The sequence below is a fragment of the Nicotiana attenuata genome, unplaced genomic scaffold, assembly GCF_001879085.1.
Source record: "Nicotiana attenuata strain UT unplaced genomic scaffold, NIATTr2, whole genome shotgun sequence".
Lineage (NCBI taxonomy): Eukaryota > Viridiplantae > Streptophyta > Magnoliopsida > Solanales > Solanaceae > Nicotiana > Nicotiana attenuata.
Genome location: NW_017670858.1, coordinates 322887 through 334680, shown reverse-complemented (window position 1 = coordinate 334680; position 11794 = coordinate 322887). Strand labels below are relative to the sequence as shown.

The 11794-nt window shown below is 34.1% G+C and overlaps 1 protein-coding gene across 3 annotated transcripts; it reads right to left on the bottom strand.

The window, feature by feature from the left end:
* Nucleotides 1-3098: 3098 nt before the first annotated feature.
* Nucleotides 3099-8609, bottom strand: LOC109243961 (U11/U12 small nuclear ribonucleoprotein 48 kDa protein). Of its 3 annotated transcripts, none has more exons than XM_019410979.1 (6): nt 7231-8609; nt 6542-6659; nt 5828-5935; nt 4875-5615; nt 3494-4773; nt 3099-3413 (listed from the first exon to the last, which is right to left on the bottom strand). In XM_019410979.1, exons 1-4 carry the CDS (start codon nt 8532-8534, stop codon nt 5016-5018), a joined length of 2130 nt encoding a protein of 709 aa, XP_019266524.1. In that variant the 5' UTR covers nt 8535-8609; the 3' UTR covers nt 3099-3413; nt 3494-4773; nt 4875-5015. The 3 variants fall into 3 exon arrangements, with proteins under 3 accessions (XP_019266524.1, XP_019266525.1, XP_019266526.1); XM_019410980.1 differs by having other exon boundaries at nt 3494-3583; XM_019410981.1 differs by lacking the exon at nt 3494-4773.
* Between the last annotated feature and the right edge of the window lie 3185 nt (nt 8610-11794).

Here is an 11794-nt window from a genome sequence, read left to right as displayed (position 1 = left end):
GTTTGGTGTTGGAAAAAAAACCCGACTATAATTGGTTTGGTTTGGTTTTAACTAAAGAAAGTCAAACCGAAACCAAACTAACCCGACATTATATATAGAGAAATATTAGATATATTTAATATATAAATATACTTATTGTGATGTAATTTATAAATATTTCTTAAACTTTTTCATAATTTTATCTTTTAAGGTATTATCTCAAGGTTGGACTTAGAACTTTTGATTGTTCCAATAAGTTTTATAGCCATTAATATTAGTAACTTAAATAATGCTAACAAAGCCCAAACCAAAATCAAATAAATACTAATGCTAACAAAAGACATTCAATTCAATACTACGAACGGCAATTTATTGAATATCTATTTTTTTGTTTTGTAATAATTTAGATAAACATGCATAACCTATTTTTATTTTTTCTTTAGCTTTTAGTCATGTAGTAATTAATACTCCCTTATTAGTCTACTTATTTTAGCATGACTTAGTACTTTTAGATTATGTTTATTTTTATTATGTCTTTTTAATTAGCAATATTTATATTACAAAATTTTACTATCTTTATTGTTAAATATTTTTAGTATAATGCCATGACACATCTCATATTTGGTATTATTTTTTTGAAAAATACCTTATATAGTTGTATCTTACTAGGATTAAAGAAATATTTTGAGCACAAGTTATATGTTTTGTGCTACAAAGATTTTACCGGAAAAAAACCCGAAAAAATTCGAATAACCCGAAAATCCGAGAAAAACCGAGATTGAAAAACCCGAATTTATTGGTTTGGTTTGATCTTTAGATTTAATAACCCGACACAATTGGTTTGGTTTGGTTATTACACAGCCCGAACCAACCCGACCTATGTAAATCCCTAACCATAACAAATGATTGATTACCGATCTACTAAGAGCCCATTTGGACATAAGAAATTTTTCCCCTTTTTTCCAAAAATTTTTAATTTTTTTAGAAATCAGCGTTTGTTCATACAATATTCAATTTTCACTTGAAGATGCATTTTGAAAATTTTCGAAAATTTAAAAAACCTCAAAAAACTGTTTTTCAAAATTTTCACTCACAAAACTTCAAAAACAAAATTATATTCATGTCTAAACACAACTCTAAATTTTAAATATCATTTTCACTTGAAAAAAGAAATTCACCATATTTTGAAATTTTACAATTCTTATGTCCAAACGCCCACTAACTATGCACATCTTCTACATCTCTAGTTATCAAGAGGAGTACCGATTTTTACTTATCTCCTCCAAGCTAATATTGGTGGTTATTCTTCGTTTGCCATCCTACGTAGTTCTAGTAGGCTATTTAATTAAGGAATTTTTACATTCCTATACCATATAGGAAACCTTATTACCCTCAATGTTTAAGGTTTGATATAATTATATTTAGTATACCAAATTACCAATTCTATACCATATATTTAGGTAGTTATTTTTAAATAGGCTCATAAATATAAATAGGCTAATTATAGGGATATTTAACAGAAACTTTGATTTACTGCCATATAAGAAATAGATGACCAAATCACGATTAGACATACATATAAAGAAGAAAATTTGGAGTGTTTACACTATAACAAGTTTAACAGGTAATGTAATTGATCCAAATTTGGAACATTCATAATAAAAGGACGTAATCAGTGCAGATTACATATTGATTGAACTGCACAAAAAGCACTATATATGCACATCTTTGCTCAATGTGACAATCACCTCAAAACCATGGATTTTAGATCTGTTTTCACCCTGGTTTACATAGGTTGGGATGTGCTCACTAGACCAGAGCGTAAATTAGGATGTGCTCACTAGACCGAAGCGTAAATTAAGCGACAGCAACAGTGATGATTCATATATAGCGGACACCAATTTTTTTGTCATGATCTGTTCATTGAAGATCATGACAAAATACAATGATTTGTAGAAGTTTTAGTCGTTTTTGATTTGTGAAAACAAAAAACAATGCATCTACAATCAGAATACAAATAATCTACAATTCATCTATAAAATATCTACAAACTGGGTATATTGAATTTTAATATCCCAATTCTTATTCGATTGTAGTTTAATTAGGATTTTCGACATAATTGCGATTTTTGTAAAAGATTTGTAGAAGTTTTAGTCGTTTTTGATTTGTAAAAACAGAAAACAAAGCATCTACAATTAGAATACAAATAATCTACAATTTATCTACAAAATATCTACAAACTGGGTACGTTGAATTTTTGTATCCTAATTCCCATTCAATTGTAGCATAATTGTGATTTTTGACATAATTGCGTTTTTTCAGAAGATTTGTAGAAGTTTTAGCCGTTTTTTATTTGTGAAAACAGAAAATAAAACATCTACAATCAGAATACAAATAATCTACAATTTATCTACAATTTCTGCAATGTCTTCTTCTTCTTCTTCTTCTTCTTCGAGTTTCAATCTGGAATTCAGTCAAAACCAAATCTAATCTTCACCAAAACCCCTCAAAATTGAGATATAAACTCCAAACCATATTCCCGATTATTTTCAACAACACCCAATCCAAACAAATAATGATTTTTGAAAACCCAAATTTGAATTCAAAGCTCTCAAGTTTTTTAATGGCTGCCAATGGTGAAAAATATCTGGAAGAATACTTACTTCCATAATTGTAGCGCGCCTAAATAGGAATATCTGAAAGAATATTTAGTTCCAAATTTGTAGCACGCCTAATTAGGAAGAAATCAGCTCCTAATAATTGGTATTTAATGAATGGTATATATTTTGTAAAATAACTGTGAACATGGCGGGTAAATATAAAAGAATGCACATTTTTGGTAATAAGGTTTCATATATGGTATAGGAAGGAAAAAGTCTCTTTAATTAATGTTTCCGATGTTCTAGCAAGTCAGGCTAAACCGATAAGATGTAACCGTTCTTATATTTACAAATAAAATTTACATACCATCCAATACGACTGAGAGTGTAACACTGGGATAGAGCCTGTTGTTCTCAATAAACACAAGAAACATACCTAGAGAAAAGCATTATCAAATAAAACTTTAGGCATTTCCAAACGATGCATGCCAATACAAGAAGGAATTTAGGAATTTATAATAAAAACAAACATAATCGGGACTGCATATGAATGTGATATATAAAGCACAGCCCATATAAAGTAACAGATACAAACTTCGAAGATACATATCAAAATTAGTTGATGGAATTGCTAGGCAGACGAACACAACAATGAACATATTTGCTAGGCATTTAAATTGTATACTAGGAATAGTTGCATAATTAAGGTATCCTCTAAAACCTGTGTAAACTAATTAGGAAATACTTCAAGCTCTCAAGGCTTCAGTTGGGCCTTAGTATTAATGACTTTTTCAGGTTTAATCCATCTTTCGTTGTTTCTGCCACTTCCTAAGTCTGCAATTTAAAGTACAAAAACAATTAGATTGCAACATGAAAAATCTACACCTGAAGCAGCATCGGGGAATATTTTCTACCTAGAACCTTCTGCAATATATCTAAGGTACATGATACTTGCCCATATGCATTAGCGGAAAAACAGCAACCATGATACTTGTGTATTATTCCTGTATAATATCGGATGTCATCTTCAACATACATAAGCCTGTTAACAGAGGCCCCAAAAACCTGATACTTTAACCAGATGTAAACCAAGCATGTGAACCAAGACAAACTTAAATCAAATTGTGTTTATACTTGTAATTGACACACATTTTTTTTTTCGGGACAAGTACATTGATTTACAATTAAACAATGCGAGAAAATATAAAGCCCTAGAACATGCATCAGCATCGTGATATCATTCTTGAAATGCTTTTTTAATCAATGCATTCCTACTAGCAAAAACCAAGTTTCTCCTAACTCACAGAATTCAGGGACCTCGAGGCATCTAAAATGTATTATAGTTGCTTAACTTATGAATCCTATAAGAACTGTCAAAACACTACAACTGATTAACAGATGCTTAAAGTGCTGAAGGATTTAGCTGTGTGTTACTATTGACTGTCTACAAGAATCCATCTTTTGATGTGGGTTCTGCCATTTTTAGTACAAAAACATTTAGATTGGATGTGACTGCCCCACTTTCCAAGTCTGCCACTGCAAGTACAAAAACAATAAGATTGCAACAAGAAAGGTCTACACCTGAAGCTGCATCAAGCATAGTCTACCCGGTATGTCCGCCGTAATATGACTAGTATTCATGATGCTTACCCATATGAAAAGTGAGAAAATTTTGCTACCATAGTACTATGCAATATTCCTATATAGTAATGAACATTATACAAGCAAATCTCATAACTGAATCTTCAACATGCTTGAAGCTATGTTTTGAGGCCCCCAAGAACCAGATACTTCACCCAGTTGTGAACCAAGCAAATATTTCCTTAATCAATTGTGTTAACGCTTGTGCACTGAAGCACAAGCAAGCAAATATAAAGATTTAGCATTAGACCTATGCACAATGTGTGCTCGGAACTCCGCAACAAATATTTACAATTTAGGTCAAGTTATAGCCAACATGAGGAAAAATATAAAACTAACTTGCTATATGATGTGCACAGGAAGAACGTTACTACTGGTGTTCTAGCCATAATACTACGCCCCCTTGAATGTCCTAGAGGGAATTCATTCTTTGGATGGGGGAAGAAGGAAGAAGAATAGTAAAGCTAAGAAGACAATGTCGAAAAGATTAATATAAAGGATATATGGAAGGATACAGAAGAGGATAGACTGCAGACACCTGCATGACTTCCTACTGCAAGGTTTTATGGAAAAAACAACCAGGAAAAAGATTCAGTCTCACCTGAAAAAGCAAAATAAATTAAGCATCCAGGTTAGACAAAATCAGTCGCTTACCTAGTCGATTTGACCAGTAGACACAAAAAGAACCAGTCGCAGGAAATTCTGAAGGTGATACCGTCCCAATGTCAACACATCTCCAGATTAGCCTGACTGCTAGAACTAGCTGCAACAGTCAGACATTTTCTCATAGTTCTTCTAAGATTTTGATGGATCATATCGGTCATCAAAATCATCAGAAGCATCCCTTGCCTTCCGTTTCTTGATGTCAGAATTACGATCACTTCTTTCCCTACGTGAACTACTTTTCTCATGTGATTTGTGGTAGCTTCTGCTGGAGCTTCTGGGAAAATTCTCTCTAGATTCTTTCGAATAGTCTCTCTTCTCTTGGGTGATTGTCGATTCATGTGAGTAGGCACTAGCCTCTTGCAGATTTGGGCTTCTAGAGTAACTTTTTGGGTCCTGTCTGGACCTCCCATTACTTCTCTCTGCCACTACATGTTGGTGATGCCACCGAGATGCTTTTTCCATATTTGCAGAATAATCACCTTTGAAGTCTGCTGAATGGACTTCTCCATCAGTATGAAACTCTTTCCCATAACCACCTTCCCTTCCTTTGCTTAAAGGAGATGAATCCAGCTGCCTCTTTCCAAACTCAGCTTTATCCACATAAGAATTATCCGTTTTGTAAGTTGAGGAAAGTGGAAGTTTGGCCTCTTCAGCTCCTTTTGCTGGGCAATTGATGGCACCTGCTTGCCTGATTTCCTCCATGTATTCCTCAATTATGTCCCTCATAACCTAAAGGTAAGAGAGGACAGCAATAAAGATGTAAAAATGAGAAGGAACAGAAATAAGTCATCCAGAGAATTCTTCTTAGCGATATGGCTTTAAAGGAAGAAACTAAGACTCAGGTCAATGGATATATACATGACTATAAACAGAGAAAAACTTATGGATTTTTATGAAGATAGAGAAAAACATATGGTCAAATCTGAAGAAGCAAAGTGTACCTGTGTTGTTGACCGCTTCAACTTTTTTCCACGATATGACATTCTTCTACGTTTATAATCCCTTTCCTCAGCTAATAATTCCTCTCTCGACTTTGTTCTATTTGTGTCCTGAAAAAGTCATGCAAAAGATTAAGAAAACAGTAATCGTCTAATTGAAAGGACTAAAATACTGAAGCAAGGTTGAATTACATATAAAAACATTTTAACTCACCAGTCTCAAGTGAATTTCCCATCACAAAGTATAAGTCACTGAAGTTTAAGGACTCAAGACAGCGGGTTTTATCACCTGAGTGTTTATCACAATGAATTCACAACTTCTAGCCAGGCCTAAACAGGTTGAACTGCATTCCAGTTTTGTATTTTTTTAATAAACGCACTGAACTTTCAAAAATAACAGTCTCTTTGGCAGCATGTCTCAAGCCAGTGCAAGAAGAGACAATGAGGAAAGAGAAGAACAGAAAGCATCAAGATTTTTTCCATTTGTTGTACTCTATTAGGTGGGATCTTCCCAAGAAGAATTGAAGGGCAAGAAAACAGAAATATATGCAAAAAATGCTCATTTATGTTTTACCTCCCAAAAGCAGATGGTACTTTAAAAAACTAGTATCTTAAAACATTGATTCTACACTGGTTGTTATCTCTATAGGGGTTACATATAGTTACAGCTTCAAGATCTGTAATGACTCAAAGTATTATTTTGACAAGCAAACAGACCTGATTATTTCGCGAATGCTGCCACAGAAATCCATCATGTTCGAGCAGAGCTCTGTAATTAGGGCGTTTTTGCCGTTCCTCATCTGCTTTATTTGAAATGTAAGAGTGCTCCATCGATCTGCAAAGAAATCTGCTTAACTCTATACTCTAGGACTGATACATGAAGTATAACTTTTCATGCTTGAAGAGAAAAGTGAGATTACAGAAAACAGCAATAAAGGACTCCTAACTTGACACATTTGAACATATTGTAGACGCTTTATCTTTGCATATCACTATTTTAAGCATTTTCCCGCAAACCAAAGGCCTGGCAAAAAAAATTCTTTTCATCTGCATGTGAATCATTTGCGAGCCAGATACAACTTTCTGCATAGGTCAAGATAGGCTTTTCCTCCATTTATCTTTACTATACAGCCATATGCATCTAGATGGACGGCTGTTATAATTCAGGCCCAAACTCTGGGCTTAGTGGCAACATCGTTCATGAATTACAACTTCCAATTTGAACCAAGTTAACACCCAACTTTTGACATCTATGCATAAACAATTCTTCTAAACAGAAAGCATGGACTTGCCTAACAGAAAACAAATGTCCAATACCATTCAACAATTAGACGAATGTTGTGATGCACATCTACACAAATGGACATCTTCAAACTACCATACTAAGAAGAGTAAAGTTAATGTACCGTTGGTAAGCTGGAAGTGCTGGTAAATTCCTCAGTGCTTTGAGCTTTTCTTCAAGCTTAGATCGTTCATGCAACGCTGCAACAGCTGCTGCAACTTGGGAAACAAAAATCGGGCTTTTAGAGAGTGCTTCATCCGATATATCCGTCCCCGCCTTCTCTATCCTAATTTTAAGTGGCTCATCACTTTCCTGTGACTCTTTAACATTTCCATCCCCTCTTTTCGTATCAGTAGATTCATTGAACATACAAGAACTAAATGCACAGATACATTGCTTCAGCATATTAATAGCAAATAATTTCCCATTCGCGCCCCCATACAACACAGAAAGCTGGGTCGCTAACCACATCAAAACCTGAACTAACACCGGACACTTAAAACTCCGCCCACTGAAATCCGATCCCTCCGCTTCTTCATTGTAAAATGTACTAGCTAAATCAATAGCTTCCCTAACAATAGCCTTCAAACAAAGCTTAAACAGAACAAGCATATGATCCCTCATTGCTAAATCGAGCACAATAGGATAACACCTACCCGAATTAGCTACTAACCATGTAGACAAACACTCGACACTTTTCATGCCTAATCCCAATATCACACGAAGAACGCGATATGAATACATAAATGGAAAATCATTCCAACAATCAGTTTCATTCCTAATTGCATATGCCTCCGAAGGAAGAACCCTGATCAATTCATTCGAAAACAACATCAAATTTCTACCAAAATTAGCACATTCTGAAGATAAAACAGCAGGCAAAGTGAGCATAGGAGGAGCAGCATTTTCGCCTTTAATGGGGAAAGAAACAACACCAGGACAATCATAATAGAAGGAGGTGGGATTTTCATTTTCGAAATCAAGGTAGGTCTCGAGAGAGAAGCAAAGGTCAGATTGCGAATCTTGTAGAGGTAAAGTAAAGGGGTTGGGGTTTGAGGAGGAGTAAAGGGTGTGGGGGTATTTGAGGTTTTGGGTTAGGGTTTCAATGTGATTTGAGGGAATAGGTGTAGGGCAATGAAGGGAGTGAGAGAAGAGGGAAGAAAGGGGGAGACGATGGTTGGGATTGAAAGGGCATGGGATTAGTGTTTGAGAGGGGGAGAGGGGGGTGGGGAGAAGGGAAGAGAGAGAGTGGAGAGTGGTTGATGAGAGACTGAGGAGAGAAGTGAGGGTTGAGAGAGCAGTGGGAAGATCGTATGCCGGAGGAGTAGTGGTGGGAGTGGGCTGCTGAAAGTACGGTGGCGGTAGCGGTGGCAGAAAGGTGGAGGATGGTGGGGGTGGCAGTGGTGGCGGTGGAGGAAAGGGATTCATTTATTGTCTTTATTGCTGTTGCCAGAGATTTTGAGTTTCAGAGTCCTGAGACAGGCGAATATGTCCGAGCTTATTTCTTTTTTCAAATAAGTACAACACGTTTTTTTGGTTTACTACGCTAGTTCGAGCCCGTCTATATCCGAATTATATATATTTTATATATTATTTCTATATTCTATGTACAAAATATTTATAATAAAATCACCTCGAATCTTTATCAAATTATCGCAAAATTAAGATATAAACTTTACAGGGTATTTTCAATCATTTAAAACAATACTTATAGCCTGTTTGGCCAAGCTTTTTTTTGGGCCAAAAGTGCTTTTGGCAAAAAATTGAGATGTTTGGCCAATCTTTTAGAAGGAAAAAAAGTACTTTTGAGGAGAAGCAGAAACAGTTTTGGAGAAACAGAAAAATGTAGCTTCTCTCCAAAAACACTTTTCTGAGAAGTACTTTTGAGAAAAATACACTTAGAATCAGTTTTTAAAAGCTTGGCCAAGTACTAATTACTGCTCAAAAGTGCTTTTCAAATTAAAGCCAAAAACAAACTGTTTCTCATCCAAAGCACTTTTTTCAAAATTACTTTTGAGAAAAGCACCTCTCAAAATAAGCTGATTTTAAAAGCTTGGCTAAACAGACTATTAATCCAGACAAATAACAATTTTATAAAATTTGACTTTCAAAATCAAAACTTTGAAGCTTTTCGATGGCGGTTAATGAAGAAATTGTCATCTTTATAAGCATATTGTTATTTGTATCTAACATCTTTAGACCAAAGGCTAATTAGAGAATTTAAAAATAGATAACTAGCAAAATTTGTACTTATGCACTGCCGAATTTGCTGAAGCTTCAGTAAGTAAGTGCCATGGTTTCTCACAAGTATTTCGAGGCCAATACAAAAATAGAATTTGAAGCTTTGATGAAACTTTCACGTAACGAATTAGACATCCCCAAAACAACTGGAATTTGGATTCCGTTTTTTGTTTTCAATTTTCGTCTCTTTATATTGATTTCGGGCAATTTTTTTATTAGTTTGTTGCTTTGCTGTAATTATTTCGTATATAATTGGTAAATCTTATATCAGTTTGTATTTAAGCTAAAACTTTTATAGTAAGAGAAAATAAGTTTAAAAAGCAGTATAGCTAAGTAAAAATTCCACAACTCTCGTTATGAAATAAAATAATATAAAAAGAATAATAGAGTAACAAGAATAGAGAGATGATACTAAAAGGGAATAATGCAACTTCTGTTTCCATTGTTACCAAAAAAAAAAAAAAAACTTGTCATACTTTACAAAATCAATCTGATAAGTTATGTGTCTTTTATTTTGATGATTTAACAAACTTCATATGAGAACCAGATAGGGAATCTGAGATAATAGATTCCTCCGCGTTCAGAGCAACAAATTAAATGTCTGGCACAAGTCTCAATGAAATTAGATAAGGGAACAACATAGGGAACAGATAGAGATTAGTTCCTCCGGTCACAGTACAAGTCAACTCTAACAGTTGTTAAAGCTGCTGCACTGCACATGCAACAGTACAGCAGCATTATTGAAGCATGCTGTGTACTAGACACTCACGTACATCATCCTTGATGACCTCACTTATATACTACCAACATGAGGCAAGGGATTTAACACACTTGCAAAACCTAAATATCATTTACTCTCAAGTGTGCAGCTGTCTTTACTCTCCCAAAAGGCATTGAACAACAAAACAACAACATAACAAAGGACCAGATCCAGCATTGATTATATCATGTGTCCTTTAGTATTGTTGTGTCTTTGTTCATGTTATTCACTTGTCACTCCTATTCAACTTGATTAGAAGCATCCCGTAGGACATCTTGTAAACTATAAAATGTGCGGTTGTTTTGACTAGAATTAGTCAAGTGGTTAGCTTTGTAATAGAGTTATTACAAACAAAAAAAAACTTACAATATAGTTATTGTAAGTAGGTGAGAGATTAAGAGTTTAATTCCTAGATTACAATAGGTTGTAAATTAAAGTTTACTCAATTACACTATGTTTGGATCATTGTTACCCATCGTTTTATAATATATTTATTGTACTGTATTATATTGTATTGTATCATTTTATGGATACAACGTTTGAATAGATTGTATTGTTTATTGTTGTTAAATAATATTTTGTTGTTTGTTTTGACTGTATCGCACTGTACTGTAACTGATAAGTTTACTAAAATACCCCAATTATTTTAAATAAAATTTATCAAGAATTACACATAAGAATAATTTAAGACAACTTCTTTCTACTAATTTAAGATTAATTACGTAGTTTGAAACAATAGCAAAAATCTTGGGAAAAAAAGGTTAACTAATATTAGCAAAAAAAAAAAATTAAAACGATAGAAAGAGACAAACAATTGAACGGAGACTTGGTTAAAAAGAACGGGGCAAACCAATTATAGAAAATATGGAAGAAGAAAAAGTAGGTCAATAGATTGGAGATTTGGAGTTAAAATAAAAAAAAAATTAATAAAATAGAATTATAGAGTAATAAGTAAGGGCATAATTGGAAAAGAAAATAGGAAATGATCCCACCACACCAAATCGGTTGTTTCATAAAATGGGGCATTTGGTTGTTCCGGAATAATGGATTTAACAATAGAATACAACCATTTTTAATAAACAATCAAAACAAAACATTATTTTGGGATAAAAATACGATACAATACAATGGGTAACAACCATCCAAACAAGCTGTTAGTGAAATTAAAATCCTACGAGTATAGGTCGTGGTTTTTAATCCCGTGAGCTGGGAGGTTTCTACATCAATATCGTTGTATTATTTACTTACTGTTGTGTTCTGTGGGAACTGATAGAGAACCTGGTTCTCTATACAGTTTGGTGGACCCTTAGTTTACATCAATTGGTATCAGAGCAGGTTCTTTCTATAAGGCTAACGATCTACATAGCTGCTCCACCAAATTTTAAAGGACAATCAACCTACAGACCGCCAAGATTCAATGGACAATACTATGGCTAGTGAAAGACAAGAATGCATGATTTTATCATGGAAGAAGATTCAGAGCTTTGGGATGTTATTTGTGATGGACATGTATAATCACTTCCATGTATAAAAGTAATGGAGGAACAGGCAAGGAATCGGGTTCCACAAAGAAAAGGCCACCTATAACCAACATAGCAAGTATGTTACTGTGCCTAATAACTGGCTTTGCACTTACTGTGGTAAAACTAGTCATTTTAAAGATTCTTGTAAAGCAAATTTTCAGTCC

Excerpts from the sequence above, each read along its gene's own strand:
- LOC109243961 (XM_019410979.1), bottom strand. The coding sequence starts at position 8,534 with ATGAATCCCTTTCCTCCACCGCCACCACTGCCACCCCCACCATCCTCC. Across the intron at positions 5,936-6,541 it reads AGCATTCGCGAAATAATCAG|GACACAAATAGAACAAAGTC; the intron begins GTCTGTTTGCTT and ends TGACTTTTTCAG. Across the intron at positions 5,616-5,827 it reads TGAAGCGGTCAACAACACAG|GTTATGAGGGACATAATTGA; the intron begins GTACACTTTGCT and ends TCTTACCTTTAG.